This window comes from Ambystoma mexicanum, chromosome 11 (assembly GCF_040938575.1).
Source record: "Ambystoma mexicanum isolate Mex_15411 chromosome 11, UKY_AmexF1_1, whole genome shotgun sequence".
Taxonomy (NCBI): Eukaryota; Metazoa; Chordata; class Amphibia; order Caudata; family Ambystomatidae; genus Ambystoma; species Ambystoma mexicanum.
Genome location: NC_090934.1, coordinates 1,487,265,160 through 1,487,286,365, shown reverse-complemented (window position 1 = coordinate 1,487,286,365; position 21,206 = coordinate 1,487,265,160). Strand labels below are relative to the sequence as shown.

The 21,206-nt window shown below is 49.8% G+C and overlaps 1 protein-coding gene across 2 annotated transcripts in view; it reads left to right on the top strand.

Annotated features, from left to right (window-relative positions):
• LOC138504634 (uncharacterized) overlaps nucleotides 1-21,206 on the top strand; it is a 640,493-nt gene that overhangs the window by 420,273 nt on the left and 199,014 nt on the right. For both annotated transcript variants that reach the window (XR_011279879.1, XM_069625235.1), the window contains exon 4: nucleotides 7,416-8,131. Coding sequence is in view for 1 of the 2 variants with exons in the window: in XM_069625235.1 (XP_069481336.1) it covers nucleotides 7,416-8,131 (716 nt within the window). In the remaining variant the exon portion in view is untranslated. The remainder of the gene's footprint in view (nucleotides 1-7,415; nucleotides 8,132-21,206) is intronic.

The window sequence follows — 21,206 nt, the reverse complement described above, 5'->3', positions numbered from 1 at the left end:
CTGGAGAAAGCACAAGCCTCCATTAGGAAGGTATTCCCGGGGAGAGTTTTTTTAGGGGCAGGTCGATATAGAGGCCGCTCGACCGGCCGATTCAATAACAGAAGAGCACAAGGCCCCAGAGCCCAGTATTGGGAGACCCGGCAACAAGACGCCTTTTTCCCGAACAGAGGACGAGGTTCTCGGGGACGTCGGGGACGCGGATATTACCGACACCAGAACAATAACTCAGGTGAGAGAATGCGCAGCGACCTATCCCCCTGTGGGAGGCAGGACATTGCTTTATTTGCACAACTGGCACGATCTATCGTCAGATGCATGGGTTATTCAGACCGTACAATGCTTCATTCTAGAATTCCTAGGTCATCCGGTGCAAGATCGCCCCCTCACAGAATTCAAATGACACAGGCCGAAGAAGATTTACTAGACGCAGAGATCCAGGATCTTGCGTGGAAAAACGCGACAGAGGGCTACAGGGAGCGGCCAATCCTTCCTAAGCAATATGTTCCTAGTCCGTCGCAAGGACAAAGTTCGTCCAGTAATCAATCTGAAAGAACTCAACAGCTGGTTAGTGTACAAGCACTTCAAGATGGAGGGAATCCATCTGCTAGGGGACTTACTCAGAAAGGGGGACTGGCTCGCGCGCCTAGACCTGAAAGACGCTTATCTCACAGTTCCGATAGCTCCCCACTGTCGACCCTTTCTAAGATTCAGGTGGAGAAACGAACTCTGGCAGTTCAGATGCCTACTGTTCGGTCTAGCGTCAGCACCATGGGCGTTCACCAAGCTTATGAAGCCCATTGCGACAGCACTTCGGGAACAAGGGTGCCGGATGATTGTCTACCTGGATGACATCCTATTTATGGCCGAGAACAAAGATCGCTTACAGAAGCAGATTCAATGGGCGATAGAGCTAATTTCCAGCCTAGGATTCCTAGTGAACGAAGACAAATCAGAGCTTACGCCGACCAAGCGGCTAGAGTTCTTGGGTTTCACTATAGATACAAAGAAAGCTACCTTGGAGTTACCAACTCACAAAATGAGAGCTATCAAGAAAGATCTGAGAACAGCACTCAAGAAACCACTGATCTCTCTCCGTTATCTAGCCAGGATAGTAGGTCTTTTAGCAGCATCCATACAAGCAATATTTCCCGGTCCGTTACATTATCGAGCTCTTCAGAGGCTGAAGATCAAGTACCTAAGGAAAGGCTGGAGATACCATCGACTAGTTCCCCTAGACGAAGAAAGCAGATCAGAACTCACCTGGTGGCTCCACAATATGGAAGCCTGGAACGGCCGCGCCATCTTCGGAGACATACCAGGGTTAGTTATAGAGTCAGACGCCAGCAGGTCCGGCTGGGGAGCGCGATGCGGCGACATAGAAACAGGCGGGAAATGGTCAAAAGAAGAATTGGAACTACATATCAATTGCCTAGAATTACTAGCAGGGTCTTTCGCAGTAAAAGCGTTTACCAGAGACAAAGCGCACTGCAGCATCCTCCTCAAGATGGACAATATATCTGCAGTAAGGTATATAAACAAGCTGGGAGGTACCAGGTCCAGGATGTTAGCGGAATTGGCAAAGGATTTCTGGCACGACTGCCTACAGAAGAAAATTACAGTCAAGGCAGAGTATCTCCCAGGGGCCCTGAACTCAGTGGCGGACTGGAACTCCCGACACCTAGTAGATTTCAGCGACTGGAAACTGCACAGAGACATATTCAAGAAATTAGATGCAAGATGGGGGCTATTGCACATGGACCTGTTCGCCTCGAGGCTAAACACACAGCTTCCGGATTACTTCAGATGGAAGCTGGACCCGGAAGCCCAGGGAACGGATGCATTCATGCATCATTGGGGGTCGCAGAGACACTATGCCTTTCCCCCCTTTGCGATGCTGCCGAGGGTACTAGCAAAAGTGCGCAGAGACGAAGCTCAGATAGTGATAGTGACGCCAGAGTGGAAGTCGCACGCCTGGTTTCCAGTTCTGATGGAACTTTCTACGGATTTTCCACAGATGATTGCATACAGACAAGACCTGCTGACCGATCCAGCAGGAGCCCCTCACCCTCTGATAGTGGACCAATCCTTAACACTGATAGCGTGCAGAATTTCAGGCATAGATGGCGCTTGCCGGGCCTTTCAGAAGACGCTACAAGACTTATCAATCTATCATGGGCTCCATCTACGATCAGGAGCTATAATTCCGCGTGGCAAGCCTGGGACTTATGGTGCAGGGGGAGGAGTATATCTCCCATTTCAGCACCTGTAGTCCAAGTAGTGAATTTCCTAGCCAGCCTCCCGCCTGCAGGGAGGGTGTTCAGAACTGTAGGAGTATATAGGTCAGCGATCTCTGCTGGACACAAGCTAGTGGACGGAGTACCAGTAGGGGAACACCCAGCAGTGTCCCGATTGCTAAAGGGTGTAAAGATGAGCAAACCTCCTACGCCCAAGTACTCCTCGTTATGGGATGTCCAAAAAGTCATACATCTGTTCGAGCAGTGGCCGAGTAACAACCTTCTGTCAGATAAACAGCTTTCAGGCAAGCTAGCTACACTCCTTTGTTTAGTGTCCTGTAGAAGAGTTTCACTAGAGATAGACAGGAAGATGTACTACCTGGAAGAGATAGCCTTTACCATAGCGCAGCGTACAAAGACCAATTCTAAAGTGATCTCATACCCATACTGGCCGAATAACGAGAAATTGTATGTGGCGAATTGTATAAAGTGTTATGAAGCAGCGGTTAGACCGAGAGGGGTTACCCAGTTGCTTATACGGCTTATTAAACCATACAAATCAGTTACGTCAGCCACTATTGCTAGATGGGTGAAGGAAGTGATGGAGTTAGCAGGTATAGACACGTCTAAATTTGGAGCGCACTCTACCAGGGGTGCCATGGCTTCACAAGCTTTTGCAGTCGGAGTTCCGCTGCAAGAGATCATCAAAGCAGCAGACTGGTCGAGCGATTCAGTATTTAAAACATTTTACTTCAAACCAGTATCTAACCAGTAGCTGCTGTTGAAAGCTTTGAACAAGCATAATGCTCGCCTCCGGTCTTGTCATAGAATAAAGATTGCCCATGCGACTAGCGCAGGAAGTCTTGATTCTATTAAAGACACAGAGGCAAGCATTATCCCACCCTAAGGGAATACAGCTGTAAGGGGCATGGGATGAACTGTAAGACATATCGCAGCAAATCTATGTAAATGCCTGATTATAACATGTGATAAATCGTATTCCCCTCCCTAACGTGCACATTTCTCTTTTTGCATAGCAGAGGAGCAAAAGAATCACCGAGATTAGAGTGTACGAAAGCAGCAGAGCTGCAGAGTTAGAATACAGAGATCCTACCAAGAGTAGAAAGGACAGACTCAGTTGGATTATACGAGAGGCAGTTGGATTTTAGACATTTGTTCAGTAAAAGCGAGCTGCAAAAGAAGAGGAAGGGGCCCAGAGAGGCAATGACTTATAGTAGAAGGGATTGCCTGATTGGACAGTGAGAGAGAGGCTATTGGACTACCATATTGAAGAGCCTCATGGGGGATGTAGTTTAGCTGAGTTAAGGCTAAGATGTTTCATTTTTTCTGTTTATACGAGTTATGAAAAAAAAGAAAATATACATTGAAACAAAAGAAAGATTTAAAAAGCTGTGGTTAGCAGTAATTAAAGAAGTTAAGCATAATGCTCACCTCCGTGTCTTTAATAGAATCAAGACTTCCTGCGCTAGTCGCATGGGCAATCTTTATTCTCAAGACTTTGATTCAGATCAATACCATCACTATTTTCTACATTTGCTGGGGGGTAGATTCATCTGTACCACCCAGACTTTGGTTTGGTTTCTAACAATCTTTCTATAAGTTCCATTTTCTTGCCCTTCTCAGAGAGATTCTTATGTCTACACAATACTTTTAAGCAATCAGCAGTTTTGGCAGACAATGATTCTAGGGTATAACTCTCCATAGCAGACAGTTAGAAAATCGGCTTTTCAGTGCTAAGCTCTGTGGTTAGTTGTCCTAACGTGTTCAACAAGCACTCTAAAGTGTATACTCAATACAAATCCCACCGCTGTACACCAGTGTTAGGCAGAAACCTGTGCAGTTCCCTCTGGGACCACTGCAAAAGATTTAGGACTACAGGTGTTTGGCAGTAAACCCACTTGGTAGCAGACTGTACCACACAGATTCACTTGGTAGCTGTGGCTGAGCAGTCAGACTTCCCTCAAGAAGAGTTAGGCAGTATACAGAGTATTCACAATAGGTCAAGAGAACGCAATAGAACAAGTAAACACTGACCAGGGCTTGGTGTAAAAGAGAGATAATTATTTAAAACCACATCTAGAAATACACACAGGCACTAATAGTAAGCAATTCAAAAACACGGTCACTAAAAGATATACACTCCCTTAAAAGAATATTAGACAAGTCTTAAGTAAAGCCCCACTTATTTTCAGAAAGCGGTGAGCGCTTAACGTAGATGGCACTCTAATAGTTCTTTTCTTAAAAGGGAGAGAAAAGCAGAGAACAAAGTGAAACAGATCCCAACACTTTTTCACGAACACAACAAGAGAGGAAGGCAAAGTAACACCGTGAATTCAGAGTCAATAGGCTGGATCCGCTTTAAGGGGATCGAAACGAAGTGTGTCCAAGGTCACACGGTTGCAGTGCAAAAAAGTCTTGTAATGGTTCAAAAAGGAGTTGGACCAAAGAAAGGGACCCGTTAGAGGGTCAAGGCGGCCAGCCCAGTCCAGAAGGTTAAGGAGTTATTACCTTGTTGCAATCTTTAGAAAGGGAGAACGCTCCAGCGGGGGCAGTTGGCCTGGCGGACACGGTACCTTCAAGTGGTGAGAACGCTCCAGCGGGGGCAGTTGTTCCTGGCAGCGGGTGCAAGTCAGTGCTTCGTCCGGGGGAAGAGTAGATCTCGTCGTGGAGGAAGACAGGGGTCCGTTGCACTGCCAGGGAAGAGATCAGCCGCAGAGTTTCTCAGGTACAAGGAGCGGTCCGTTGATTCGCGGTTCAGTGGTGAGTGGCTATCCAGCCGCTGGGGTGCTTGGCACGGGCAGTTCGACCACAAACCGGTCTGGGGTGCGAAGAAAAGAAGGTAAACTGGTTGTGCCCACCAGTCAGGGGAAGAAGCCTCTCCAGCCTGGAGATCTTCTGTCGTCGGGAAGTGGTGAGTCGGTTCTGCAGGGCTCCACCGGTGGTGTCGTTGTGGTAGGTCGGCTCAGCTTCTCCCTCGTCGGATTCTCAGGTCCTGTGGCGACTTCTGAAGTTCCAGTCCCCAAAGCCCTGCTTTTATGCAGCAAACCCCCATTGACTCAGCCTAGCTGTCACTCAAACATGCTAAGTGGTGGGCCAATCACACAAGAGTGTGACTTGAGTTACCAAGGTAACTCAGTCCAGGTTGCCTAAACCCCCCTCTCACACCCCCTGTGGTACCCAGACAGAGTGGCACCACTTTTGGAGGCTTTTGTGGAGAAGCCTGCCAAAAAGTGGAACAAAGGGCTCGACTTGGGTTGGAGTCACAGAAGAGAACACAAATGCCATTTTGGAATCGAGTCTTGGCAAAAAATACCAACCAGAGAATTAATATTAATTAAATAAACCGGTGGTATGTCCGAGGCTATGAGAATTAAATAATTAAAGTTGGTAGCCTCGAGCAATGGGAAAATCCCATTGGAAAATATTCGCGGTCGAATATAAAAAGTAGTTTCCACTGCCACCAGCCAAAACTCGATCAGGGGGGACAGAAGTGCCCCCTCGACGAACAGACCCCGGGGCAATCGAATTGCCCCGACCAGTACGTCCACAATATGATGGTTTGTACTGGTTTCTGTTAATAATTTGGGACTAGTAAAGCCAATGGTGACTTTACATGTCCTGGGAGACAGTAGCCAGTCCCAGGGTATGGAGTCTATGGTGGGGTGTCACTGCACGGAGGGTGCTGTGTAACACACATAGTAAAAACACACGAGACCCTATGGAGTAAAGGACCCCATAAGCCCATAAAACACATAAGCAGTCAAAGGAACACCATAAATCATGTCCAAGAGTGGGAGAAAGAGTCTCACTCTTGGCAGGAGGAAAAAACAAACCCCAGAAATCCAGCAAAGCTGCTGCGGGACTCACTAGGTTAGGAAATTCAGCCTAAAGAGAGAATTCTCCCTAACAGTTACCTGCCACCCGAAGCTGACAGACGTCCCGAGGACACTGACTGAGAAGATCTGAAGTCCAGCCCCATGGTCGAGTCCCGATCATCGAAGCTATCCTGAGGTACGTGCTGCGGCTGAGAGGACTGCCGAAGCATCTCCAGACACCTGACCCCCGCTGCTGGGTCTACATCCATCATTCGTCTTTGCAGCACCCAACACATTGCATTGAGGTGGACCGCATGCCTCATCTTCCCAGGACTTTCTCAACTGATAGTTGAAGAGCACCACGACGATCGAAGCTGCTGTCTTGACACCAGTGTTCACTTCATCGAGGATCTCCACGTCCTGTGGCTTTTACTTTAAAGGGAGTCCACTCTTGATGGATCTGTCGACGAACCGCCGAAGAAAAACTCTCTGGTACATTGGGGTAGTTCAACATTTTGATTGGGAAACAAGATTGACTAAACATTGACTGTGGACTGGGCTTGTTAACACGTATTACAGGTTGCCCAGGTGGGGGGGTATCCTCACTCCACTAACCTGCTTTCCTTCCTATGATCTATGCTGTTACACGTTGCTGCATGAGTTGTATGCCATTATAACTGTCAGCAGTTCATGCATTTTAAAGCAATCTATAGCTCAGTGTGGTACCACATACTTTGTATAGATTTGCCATATTAGAATTACCAGAGTAGAAAGTGTTATTAATTGTGTATATATCTCTGAACCTTATTTTTATATAAAGAACTGCGTTAGCGCATAACATAGTGTGTGGACATTTCTTTGTGGGGGATTGGGGGCTCACTGCACTTGGAACCAGCCTGCATGACTTCCTGAGAGCTCAAGCCTTGGTTGCTCCTCCATTGCTACCACAATAGAGAACATTGGCTGGTGGGCTCTGTGTCTCTGCTCTGCCATATAGAGGGCAGAAGTACAGATGCCCCCCGTCCAGTCTCTCCAATTGTAATACCCTGAACCTGACCCTAAATGCCGATCAGTGCCCAGCATATAACTCTAAAACAGAACAGGTTGTAGAAATACTTCTACTGGTCGGTTTATTTTGTGTGTTGTTGCCACAGTCTTTTCACTTCTTGTCATGTCCAATAGATACCAAATATCTACGAAATAATAGATTCCCCATACATTTGATTTAAGCTGCCATAGATGCTCTCTTGTGTTCCAGCAATTGTAAACAATTAAGTTGACTTGTTGATGTGTTGAGTGCTCCAGGCAGTTAACTTCTTTTCATCCTTTTTTTGTTTTGTTTAAGACCATGTCGATAGATGTACAGATCCAACACCTCGATATGCAGCAGGGCCAGTTCATTGGTCTTTTCCGGGAATGGGGAAATCAGTTTGCACAGTGGCAAGAGCTCCTTCACTGCTATCCGCACAAGGACCAACTCCAGGAGTATGAGAAACAGTGGAAAATCTGGCATGAGCAGATGAAAGTCACTCAATCCCATCTACAGGAGAAGGCAAACTCGCTGCGGGCTATGCAGAACCCTTACATGAGTAATCCATATCTGTCTATAATGCCTCCATTTCCTGCATACCTGCCACCAACTCACATAATGCCCCCATCTTGTCTACCAATGCCCCCAGTTGCACATGCTCCTCCTATCCCTCCAGTAGTTATAGCATCGGTGCCACCGCCAGAACCAATAGCTGCACCCCCATCAACTGCCCCACCTACAGATCTTACTACTACTACTCAAGTAAGCAATGCGCTACCAGCATCTGCACCTGTGAGTTCCCATTCGATTGAAGGTGGCAGAGTATCATTATTTCCAACTCCAGATATGCCGCACCATCCAGGTTCTCTTCCATTGCCCCCTCCGCCACTTCCTGCTTCTGGCCAAAGAGAGCAGACACCATCAATTCCTCCAGCTATCCCTACAACCACTCTACTGCCACCACCTTATGGCGAAGCAGAATCATTGAGGATGACTGGCCCACCTCCTGGCTTCTTCAGACCTCCCCCAAGGTAAGCGGGCATACATTTAATGTGTTGTTCATTATAACCATTTTGTTCTTTCCTATTTACAGAATGGGTAGATTTGTGGTTTGTGTTCCACTGTGTTGGTAGATTTTCTAAAGCCCTGTAGACGGGATCTTTAGGTGTAGGTTCCTGAATTAGGTGCTGCTGGGGTTTCCTTCCAGCTGACCAGGTTCTGTGGGTTGCTAGGAAAGATTCCTCTTTATTGCACCTTTCTTTCCATTTTTATGGACCACCAAACCTTTTGCTTTTATGTGTATCTGACCTGCCCTTTTGACAGTGCAGTGAAGCCTTAAGCTTCATCACATTGACTTTTTGATCATCTGTTATGGGGAAACTGACATGTCCTTCAGGCTGTCAGTACTGCGAAACATGGTTTCCCTTGGTCTTGTTACTTGTACTTTTAGTAACGTATTATTGCTTGTAACTTTTATCATTGTACAATGCAGCTTACACTGCAGTACAATGGGGTACACGTTTTGTTTCGCCCTAGACTAACTCAGGATTTGTGGTTACTCTAGGTGTGTAAATGGACAAGCTGCTGGCAGCAGTTACTTTTTACCATTTATTTGGTGTATTTTGGTTTTAGCCTTACTGTGTTTACTACGTTTGGCTACTAACGGTGGCTAGTGGTCAAATATGAACAATAGAGAAAGCCGTATTGTTGCCAGTAGGTAACCCACATGCACTCCTGACGGACGTAGTCCTTCAACAAATATTGAGGAAATTGTCAAACAGATGCCTACATTCCTCAAAACAAAATGTAATCACATTATCAAAAAAATGCTGAACATTAATTTTAACACCTAATCCCTGGGTCAAAGTAAATGTCATGCGGTAAGTACCATAAATAAATTTGGAACTCATACAGCAATCAAAATTAGACAATCGGTACAGCTTAATCACAAAATAATGAAATCAGGTTCAATTTTAAATGCCAATGCGTTTCGGATATGCCCTTATAGCTATCTTCAGAGCTATTGGCTGTCTTTCACTGTTGAATAATAAGCTTGAGTTTTCATCTGTTATCCTATAAGTAGTACAGTGTTATAAATCTATGTTGCCGTTCATGAAATTGCAATCTATATACTATATAATATGAGAAGGGACTAAGCTCCAAAGTGCCTTGGTTTTCAGAGATGGAATCTGACCTGTAATGCACTATTTCCTATTACTAAAAACAATCGTATACAAGTAGTCTATACACTCTATCACCACAAGAAAATTGAGACTTGACCAGCAATTATCCTTGCTGGTAGGCTGGGTCTCTGAAGGTACTCGCTCTTCCACACTGTGAGTTACTGTCACTCTGTAATAGTACAGAGAAATGGACAAAGTTATCCTGTTATTTGAGTGGCCCGCTGGCAATTACCACCTTCACCCCTAGTTGTGACATCAACATGGCATAAAAAATGCGGCTTTACCTACCCTCGATGGGGATAGGTAGTGGTCAAACATGACCATGCCTTGAGGTTTTCACTTGTCCCTTGGCTATCTTGTTTTTCAGCCTCCTACCGCCCTGAGAGGCCAGGAACATCATTGTATGGGCTTTCAGTGCCCGGGAAAGCAGAGGCTTTTGCGGGCTACTGGAGGGCTATGTGTGTTTGGTGCCAGGAAGTGGCTGGTACTGCCTGGTCCCAATCCACATCCTGATGCCGGTATGTCTGGGTGCAATGAATTAGTTTTGCCACCAGTGGTCCTGATTGGACCACTGTTTGGGTGTGTATGGGGGGCTTGATCTGTCATTGGCTAGTAGGGCTGCTGCTCTTACCTGGCTTTTGTTATAAGAGGACCCCTGCACCCACCCTGGAGAGATCCTGAAAGAAACTGAGGAAGCCAAGTTTCCTGATTTGCGAGGAGACCGTAATCCTGTCAGAAGAAGGCTTGGTGACCAACTTCTGCTGCTGCCCTGGTAGATCCCAGTTCTGTGGAAGATCTCCAGCAGTCCTGCGAAGGAGCTGCGACCCTTGAAGTGGAGGGAACATCCATTCTCAACATCAGTTCGTAGTCCTGCAAAGAGCCTTCGGAAGTGCCCCAGGACTGTCCTGTGGCTGACAAGCTCTGAGTTTGGGTTACTGCGCTGCAGATGTCGCCGTTTCGTGTAGTTGCCTGGAACGTCTGAGGATCTTCAGTTTATCCTCTAAGATTTTACCTCTGTGAAATGGCGTGGTCCTAACATCAATGGGACCCCACATAGGAGGGAAGGTCTGACTGTGACAAGTGATTACCTTTGTGTTGCCGTGCATCATTGGCTGTCGTCCGAAATTGCTTACCTGCATCCATTATTGTCCTGAGGGGCCCTACATCACGTTTTGCTGCATTCATCCACTGAGAGACCTTGCACCAGACACCAACTGGAGATAAGCTCAAGCATGCAACCCCTGGGAATCCAGGGCTGAGGCTGATGGCAGGAAAAGCGACTTTGGACCTTTTTCCAACCGACCTGCCAAGTCTCATTAAGAATCTGAGTTTGGGGGGTGAGTTATAGTGATACTTGCACCCCTAACTCCCTTTAAAAGTTTTGATAACTTTTAGAAACTTTTGTCTTGCATTGGCTTTACCATTGCTTGTTCATACAAGCACTCTGAACATTGCGAATATGATTGTTAGATGAACTTGTCCCCTACCCATTGGAACTGTTCATTGGACCCCAAAGACCATACCTTCTTTTTTTTTTTTCCAGCTTCTCAAACTGTACGGAACTTTGCTGAACTTCCTAGGGGTGGACTTGGGAAGTTGGGGTTTGTTCTCTGTGGACCTGTAGTGCTAATACCAATCTGTACTGTCCTTTTCAGGGGTTTGATATGTATTTTGCCCTACCCTAATGATTGTGTATATGTATCATATTTTAGTATTGTGATATTACCTGTTAGTAGTCATTTTGTCACTGTTATTTTGGCCAGAAGTAAAGAAGTTTCTGATGTTTGTTAATCTGCTTAGAATCACATGCTGTGCATAGGTCCGACATCCAGTGGTCACTGCGGAGTATTGCATTTTGTCTTACGTAGTCGAAAAGGGGACGTCGACAAGGCATGTCTGAAACACTATCCCTATAGTGACGTGCGTTGTACCCACAATCCCTCACGCGTCAAGGTCCCTCAGATTGTTTTTTTCTGCCCAGCTACTGGTTGGCTTTACGCAGAGCTCCTCGAGAGACATTGCAGATTTGATCTCCTCGACCTTTGGTCGTTTTCTTATTAATATATAACACATAGATCCCTCCCTCGACGCAGTTGTGAAGCTGTTTCTCCGCCGAGCAAGATCTTCGACGGAGGGGACGAGCGGAGGAGATCCTTCGGCGTTGCCGAACACGTGGCCTGGCCTCACAGGCCAAATACAGTAGGGAGAGTGGGGTCGTGGGACATCTGTTTCCTTTCTGAGAATGCCTTTCCCTTTCCCCTTCCTTTCCCTTGGTCGTTATCACGATTTACTGCCTCAGCTATGGAGAGGACACCCTTTAGGTTTTGCCCGCGTTGCAAGGGCAAGTTCACTTGGAAGGACAAGCATTCACGGTGTAACCGCTGCTTGCCCCTCGATCACAAGGAGGAGGGTTGCACGGCTTGTCGGCTTCTTAAGCCAAAGACTCTAAAAGACAGTAGGGTCAAGAGGTGGGCGGCCTACGCTATGTCGAAGGCCGATTCCTCACCCGCCGCTGCTACCACCGACAGTGACGAGGAACGTGATAACACGACCTCCGCTACGGAAGTCGTAGACCCCTCTAAAGAGCACTTGCGCTCTTCGTCGTCTGTCCCCGGCCCCGACGGGCTCGGCTCACGCCCTGCTTATGGGGATGAACACCCCGGCGACACTGACGCACACGATACCACCCATAAGCACACAACCCACGGCTCTTCGTCGAAGACGAAGAAAGCATAAGCGCCCAAGGAGACGCAGGTTCCACCGGCGGCCTCCTCGGACCGTTCAGGTTCGAAGCCCCTCTCGCAACCGCGACCAGCGACTGGGCTTTCGGCAAATAAGGGCGCCGCCCCCAAACTCTCGGCCGGCGCGCACCAGCAGAGAGCGTACGCCGCCGTAGAACGATCGACACCTGTAACGTCGAAACCACAGCCCTCCTCTGACAAACTAGTCGCAGAGAGCTTGGCGAGGATCGTTGTAGCCGACGCCCACAAGCGTACGCCGAAAGACACGTCGAGCGCTACGCAAAGGTCGAAAGACACGCCGAAAAGGCCCGAAGAACGACAGGGACTACCCCCTTCAGTCGGGGGTACCCCCAGCACACCGGAAGGCTTTTCGGAGGGCGACGGGACACTTTCCTCGACGTTGTGGGAGAGGTCGAGCCGTTTTCAGGCGGAAGACACTAATTTTCCCCCGCTAGAACGCTCAGGGGTACCCCATGAGACCATGGAAAGGCTCCATCTCTGCATGGAGAGGATGGAGAGATTTATGAAGACCCAGAACCCTCCCACTCCCAAGAGAACAAGAGAAGGGCCTCAGGAGGACCCCAGGGCTAAATATCCGAGACTATTCAACCCCTCCCAGCAGGACACAGCCTCAGATTTCCATAATGTGTATGACCTCACTGTTGAGGAGCAATACTTGGAGGAGGAGGATGAATTTGTGGACGATGAAGAGGGACAGAACCAGGAGGAAGGTCTGGAAGACAGCCCAGACATGGTAGGAGAAGGCTTCGGAGAAAATCCAGAAGAAGGGCCTTCACATCCCTGGCAATCCCCATCAGTATATTCGGACACTGATGTCCTGAACCTAAATCCTCCTGACAATTCACCTGTTAGGAACACGTCTCCCATAGACAATCAGCCCACATTCAATGCCCTGTTGCGCAGAGCAGCAGCACATTTCGAACTGGACACTGGGGAGATCTCTCCTGAAATAGACTTTGTGGAAAGAGTAATTAAGGAGAAACCCCTGGTCAGCCAGACCATTCCCCTCCTCGCTTCAGTGAAGAGAAGAATCATCCCTTCGCTATCCACGCCCGCACTAATCAGAGGAGTTAATCCAAGAATTGAAAAACTTTTCACTCCTTCACCCTCAGACCCGCTGTACATCAGGGGACATTCTATTCCTGACTCCCTTGTAGTAACTAATACAAGGAAGAGGGCAGGGGTGCCGCTGTCCACCAGTGAGGCACCACCTGACAAGGAGGGCAAGAGATTATATGCCCTTGGAAAGAGAGTCACATCCTCGGCTGCCTTTTCTGCAAGAATTGCGAACAACAATTCCTTGCTAGCTAGCTACGCGGACGCGCAGTGGGCCAAACTGCGCAAAGACGCCGAAGAAGCGCCGGAACCGCTACGGACACGCCTGCTATCAACTATTGCCGAAGGAACCCAGGTCAACCAGAGCATTGTGGAGAACTCTCTGGATGCTGCAGAGACAGCGGGACGTTCCCTGGTTCAGGGAATACTCCTAAAACGCCATCTATGGCTGCGTAACTCAGGGTTCAAACCGGAGACACAGGCGTCTTTAATAAATAAACCTATTGAAGACTCAAACCTCTTCGGGAAAGCGGTGGATGAGGCTCTGGAGATGGCTAAAAGAGTTTGATACTATCAAAACTCTTGACCAGATCTCTAAGCCCACTACCAGACGCGGCTATGGCAACAAACGCTTTTTTCGTGGTCAACGCCAACAACAGAATCAGCAGTAACAGTACCCTGCCACCAATTACCATACCAATAGTGGGCAGTACAGCCAAAGAGGCCAGCTCCGTGGCAAAGGGAGAGGTCGGGGGTCCACCCCCAGAGGCTCCCAAGCCCCCAACAACACCAAGTGACGCGAAGATTCGCGTCCCCTCCCATGCAACACCGGTCGGGGGCCGGCTAACATCCTTTCTTCCAGCATGGGAGGGAATAACGTCAGACCGCTGGGTACTTTCCACCGTAGCCCACGGATACTGCATCGAATTCAACGGTTCCCCAACATACAGACCCCCGAGGGGACGACGCATGACACCAGAACACCTTGCCATCCTTCTCCAAGAAGTAGAACCACTGCTGGAAAAAGGAGCCATAGAGGTCGTGCCTCTATCTCAGGTAACGGAAGGTATTTATTCAGTGTACTTCCTTGTACCCAAAAAGGATCTAACCATGCGCCCTGTATTAGATCTGCGCCCAGCGAACAAGTTTGTCAAACCCCAGAAGTTTCGTATGGTGACCTTACAGGAAGTGATCAACCTGCTATCACAAGCAGATTACATGACAACACTAGACATGAAAGGTGCATACTTTCATATTTTAATGTTGCCAGCGCACAGAAAATACCTCAGGTTCATGATAGAGGGCAAACACTACCAGTTCAGAGTGCTACCCTTCGGCATAGCATCTGCACCAAGGGTATTCACGAAGGTAGTGGCAGCGGCCAACCTGCGCAGGTTGTCCATCCCAGTTTACCCTTACCTCGACGACTGGCTCATAACAGGGGATTCTTACGAAACATGCTTCTGCAATACCCAAAAGACTGTAGACCTTTTGTTCCAGCTGGGCTTCTCCATCGAAAAGAAGTCCAGCCTAGACCCCAGCCAGATCAAACAATTCCTAGGGGCTGTAATTCAAACAAAGGACGGCCTCGTCTTCCCCTCCAACGAGAGGGTCCAAAACATGCTGTTTCAGATCCCTCAATATGTGGCCGGTCGAGAGGTGACGGTACGCAAAGCAATGCGCTTGCTAGGAATGATGGCGTCGTGTATTTATTTGGTACCTCACGCGCGCCTGCGCATGCGCCCAATGCAAGAGTGGCTCAACAGCCAGTGGTGTCAGGCCAGCGGACTATGGGATGATCTAGTGGTGGTCTCGCAGGCCTTGGTTCTCTCGCTACGGTGGTGGACAAAGGAAAACCTGGTAAGAGGGAAACCCTTTGCCACACCCGCGGCGGAAGCCACTCTAACCACAGACGCATCCCTCACAGGATGGGGGGGGCTCACCTATCCCATCAGACTGCTCACGGAGTGTGGACTCCGAGCGTAGCATCCAAACACATACATCTACTGGAGCTACTAGCTGTGTTCAAGGCGCTAAAAGCCTTCCAGGAACACAACACCTACAAGGCAAAACAGTGATGGTCCTTACAGACAGCACCACAGCCATGTACTACACCAACAAGCAGGGGGGCACCCACTCTCCAGGACTGTCCAAACTGGCCCAAAATATATGGAAGTGGGCTCTCAAACAAAACATGTTCCTACTGTCACAACATGTACCAGGGGAACTCAATCTGCTGGCAGACAAACTCAGCAGAGATTTCCCCCTGCCCGAAGAGTACGAATGGCGACTGCACGAAGACATCGTCTTCGACGTCTTCACGCAATGGGGATTCCCAGAAATAGACCTGTTCGCAACCCTGGAGAACTCACAATGCCAAAGTTACGCCTCCAGGTACCCCCAGAACCAATCCAAGGGGAACGGTCTGTCGATTCAATGGTCAGGGAAATTTGTTTACGCTTTTCCCCCCCGACTCCCCTTCTCAACAAGGTGGTGCACAAGATGCACCAGGAATAAGTGACCATGATACTGGTGGCCCCAATGTGGGCCCGACAGCCATGGTTCGCTCACTTGATGGAGATGTCTCTATCTCCCCCAGTGAAACTCCCCTGCCCGTACAACATGCTGTCACAAGACAAGGGCAGGACTCTGCATCCATGCCCCCAGAACATGAACTAAGCAGCCTGGCACCTGAGATCATAGAATTTGGACATCTACAGCTCCCGCAGAGATGCATGGACATCCTCAGGGAAGCCAGAAAACCTAACACTCGCCACTGCTATTCTAGCAAGTGGAAGAGATTTGTCATCTGGTGCAGAGGAACGAGCATCAACCCGATTGACTGCTCTCCCACACATATTGTTCTATACCTGACCCATTTATTGGATTCAGGTCTAGTGTTCAATTCCATTAAAGTCCACCTAGCGGCACTTTCTGCATACACCACTTCCCAACTCAGTGTCGTGGTGGAAGATCTCTGTTATAAAGGCCTTCATGGAGGGAGTAAAGAGAATACACCCCCCGATAGCTGACCCAGCTCCTGGATGGGACCTTAACGTGGTACTTACCAGACTCATGGGCTCACCATTTGAACCCATGCACAAAGCATCTCTTAAAGACCTCACTCTTAAGACTGCTTTTTTAATAGCTATCACCTCCATCAGGAGAGTAAGTGAACTACAGGCTCTTTCTGTTATAGACCCCTTCGTTACAGTTCACTGAGATAAGGTGGTTCTACGCACGCACCCAAGGTTTGCACCAAAATTCATCTCGAAATTCCACTTAAACCAGTCTATAGAACTACCAACGTTCTTTTAAAATCCTTCCAACTTGGGAGAAAAAAGTCTGCACACACTAGATGTGCGGAGAGCGGTCATGTTCTACATGGAAAGAACCAGACCACTGAGGAAGACTAATCAGTTCTTCGTCTCGGTGGCAGCAGGAAGAGAAGGGGATGCAGTTTCAAAGTCCACTATTTCTAGATGGATTGTTCAATGCATCACTCTCTGCTATACTCTTGCTAAGAGAGAACTGCCCTTTAAGCCAAGAGCACACTCTACTCGAGGCACGGGGGCGTCCATAGCATTCATTGCAAATGTTCCCCTTGAGTCCATCTGCAAAGCGGCTACCTGGAGTTCTGTGCACACCTTTACGAAACACTACTGTCTAGATGCACACTCGAGATCTGACTCCCAGATGGGACAGGCAGTATTAAGACATCTTTTCTCTACTGTTCCTTCTCATAACCCACCGCCAACTCCGGGTACTGCTCGCTAGTCTATGCACAGCATGTGATTCTAAGCAGATTAACAAACATCAGAAGACGATGCATTACTTACCGTAAAAGCATTTCTGATGGTTGTATCTGCTTAGATTCACATGCGCCCACCCTTCCTCCCCGCTCGGATGGAAGGAACATAGACTTCCTTTTATATCTCTTTTCTGTACTCACTCACGTCTAGAAGGCTCCCTCAGGGCAGAAAAATACAAACAGAGGGACCTCGACGCGTATGGGATTGTGGGTACAACGCACCTCACTATAGGGATAGCGTTTCAGACACGCCTTGTCGACGTCCCCTTTTCGACTACGAAAGACAAAATGCAATACTCCGCAGTGACCACTGGATGTCGGACCTATGCACAGCATGTGAATCTAAGCAGATACAACCATCAGAAATGCTTTTACGGTAAGTAATGCATTGTCATTTTCGTTATACTTGTTTGTGTGTTCCTTGAGTGCTTCACTCTGTGTGCTCATTATGGACACCTTACCAGCTCACCACCTCTCGACATATCCTAGACCACTCACCTTGCTACCTTGCACTGGTTTGGCTACAGCTCCCCAGAGTTGTCCCTGTCACGATATGGGTTGGCCTTCTATACATCTGTCCACCAGGCCAGAATATAGAAAATCAGTCCTAACCGTAGTTCTGATAGAACAGCCCAAGCCTATCTTGCAGGAGGTGGAGTTTGGGTCAATAGGTTACGGTATACGTCATTTATACTCAGGAGTGGCCACACTAGGCTGCAAACATTTGTCCTTTAGGATCTATATTTCGAGGGGATTGCGTCCTCCGACGTATTCCATATCTATGACGGGTAATGTCCACAGCTGTGCTGCTCCGGAAAATCTTTGGCGTCTGCGTCGATGCGCCGCTCCCGAGGACCTCCGACGGCCGACGTCACCGATGTGAAAAGTAGGACGCACGACGCCCATAGCCTCAGTTCCGTTTATTCCGCGAACGTGTTCGCTTCATGAATTTCGGTACGCCTCGACTCGTTGGAGTTTGCTGTTTTCGAATTCTCGGTTCGTTGAACCTGTTCGGTTTTTTGTGTAGACCTGTTCGTGTCGATGTCTACTTCGTCTTCAACCCCGCGTCCAGGCTTCAAGAAATGCAGGGATGTCGGTCACGGACTCGCACAACGCCTGCCTCTGGTGTCTCGGGGAGGCCCACGATACGGACGACTGTGTCGACTGCCAGTCGCTCACGGCAAAGGCCTTGCGGGAACGCAAGAAGAAGCTGTCGGTAGGCCGGGTGTCTAAGCCCCGGAAGTCGAGGTCTGCGGGGCTTTGGATGGATGACTCGAGGGGCGACTCTCCGCGTCATCGTCGGAAGTCCAGTGGGTCTCCTTCCAGGAGTCGGTCTCGCCACTCCTCCGCCTCTTCGAGGCATTCCCGGAAGTGCCGGCATAGGTCGCCTTCCCCATCCTCTTCCGAGGACTCCGCCCGTCGGCGGGTAACTTATCCCTCCATGCAAGCGACACTGGAGAATGGGCTTCCTTCGGGAAGCAGATGCTAGCAATTCTTGAATCGCAGGGCACCGGTCCGTCCGCGCCTCCGAGTGGGGTCGGTCGGCACCGGTCGAGAGACACCGCTCGTACGCCTTTGGGCTCGGGTGGTCGGCACGGCTCGCGGGAGAGGTCCCGCTCTGACAAGGGTAGCCGTTCTCGCCATGCCCGTTCCAGGTCCCGGTCCTCGACGCGCTCGAGACCGCGTGATCCTGTGCCGTCTTCGAAGAAGACGTCGACGCCTGTGGCGCCGAGGTCGTCGACGATTTCTCTCGAGGCTCTGCCTCCGAGGGGGTCGTCGACGCCGTCAGCGCTTAGGTCGTCGAGACACGCTCGAAGCTCCGGCTTCGAGGCCTGTGTCGACGCCACCGATGCTGGCGGCGCTGCAGCTGACGTCAACGCCGATTCGCTCGACGCCGGCGCCGACTCGACGCCTGTCAAGGCGGTGGTGTCGGAGGGGCCCCGTGGCACGGGGTTTGCCCCTAGAAAGGCTCTGGCTAAGGTCAGGCACTGCTTTGGTCCCCAGAGGTCTTCCTCTCCACGTCTGGAGTACATTTCAGAGGGTGATGAAGGCTCTGATGTCGGCTTGGTTCCGGTTCCGGTTCCAGATGAGCTTATCTCGGGCCATAGCCAGTTTGATGACCTGAGGCAGTCACTGCATGATGCCAGTGGATTGGACACACCTCTCCGGAGGTGGAGTTTTGTAGGCCGTAGCCTGTCACTCATGCCGATTCTTCATATCGGCGCCTTATCTCTCGGGTCACCGAGTATTTGGGTTGGTCAGCTCCCCCAGGGGAGTTCGTTCAGGATGATCTCACGGACATCCTTGATCTCGGTCCCCCCACTGACCCGGTTTTGCCATTTCATATGGCTCTGCAGAGAAGGGTGGCGGCGGCTTGGACTGCTCCGGAGAGTCTCCCGGCAGTGGGCAAGTCTTTGTCGCGAAAATACCGTCCAGCCAGTAGCGACCCCTGCTACTTGTCCAGGCACCCAACTCCGAAGAGTTTGGTTGTGCAGGCGGCTACGGCCCCGGCAAAGCAGGCGTCGTATCCTACCATCCCTCCGGATAGGGACGACAAACGTTTTGACAGCTGGGCAAAGAAAGTGTTTTCTTCGGGGGGTATGGCGCTTCAGGCGGCCAACTCCATATGTGCTTTGTCTCGTTTCACACACACTCTGTGGAACTGTGTTGCATTAGCGGCTGAACATATTCCCGAAGGGGACGAACAGGATGGTTTCCTTGCTATGGTTCAGTATGGCAAGGATGCCCTGTATGAGGCCGTTCAGTCGGGTTTGGACTAGGCAGATTGTGTCAGCCGGTCCATGGCGGCGAGCACCGTAATGCGCAGGTTTGCGTGGTTGCGGAAGTCTGGGTTCGCTCCTGATGTGCAGTCCCGGCTCCTCAACATGCCCTTTGACGGTGAACACCTTTTTGGCAGCAAGGCGGACGAGAGCCTTGAGAGGTTGCAGACCTCCAAAGCTGCAGCGAAGTCGTTGGGCGCTGTAGTTCGCCAACCTCCGCCTTTTCGTCCTAGGGGACAGCAATGGAGGGGAGGTTCCTTTCGCTATTACTCGCCCTTCAGTAAAGCGAGGGGAGCTAGCAGTCAGAGGCCATCGTAAGAGTGCCAGAGGTGGAAACAAAGGTACTTGAGGTGCCAAGGCCGCTCGGGCAGTTGCCTCTTTGCCCTCCGGCAACGCCGCAGCCGCTACCACTCAGTCATGAGGCCAGGTTGGGGGGTTGGGGGAAGGCTGGCGCAGCATTTTGTAGAGTGGCTAGCCATTACTTCGGATGTGTGGGTTCTGGAGATCATAACTCACGGCTACTGTCTTCCTTTTCGGCAGAGGCCTCACGACAATCCACTAGGGAACCTCTCTTTGAAGTGTCCGGATCCGCTCCTTGCGCAGGAAATTCAAGCCCTGCTGGAGAAAGGCGCCATAAAACTGGTGCCTTTAGCGGAGAGGAACAAGGGATGGTATTCTCCTTATTTTTTGATTTCGAAGAAAGACTGGGGATTGAGACCCATCATGGACTTGAGCGGTTTGAACAAACTCCTCAGGAAGGACAAGTTCAAGATGGTGACTCTTTCTCAAGTCCTCCAGGCCCTTCAACTTCAGGACTGGTTGGTGTTTCTCGACCTCAAGGATGCTTACTTCCATGTGCTGACCCATCCCAAGCACAAGAAGTACCTGAGGTTCGCGGTTGGCGACTCGCACTTTCAGTTTCGGTTCCTGCCGTTCGGATTGACCTCCGCCCCGAGGGTTTTCAACAAGCTCATGGTGGTGGTGGCAGCGCATCTCAGGAAAGGGGGGATTCATATCAACCCCTACCTGGACGATTGGTTGATCAGGGGGAGCTCTCCCGAGCAAGTCCTGGATCATCTGTCCATCATCTGCCACTCCCTTCACAGGCTGGGCTTCTCCCTCAATTTAAAGAAGTCCCATTTGACACTAACGCAGCGGCTCCAGTACATCGGAGCAGTGCTCGACACGTCCCTGGGGCAGTGTTTTCCTCCTCAGGTGAGGGCTCTTCACATTCAGCAGATGGTGAACAAGTTTCAATTTGCCCAGGATCTCCCAGAGTCCGAGTTCTTGAGACTGCTCGGCCTTATAGCATCCTGCATTCTTCTGGTGCCAGAGGCTCGTCTGCGGATGAGATCTTTGCAGTGGGCACTCAAGCTCCAGTAGTCTCAGTCCTCCGGCAGGCTGTCGGACCCTGTTCAGGTGCTACCCTCGGTAGCCCGGGACCTTCTGTGGTGGGCGGTCGAGGGCAATCTGATGAAGGGGGCCACATTTTGGCTGCCCTAGCCGGAGGTGAC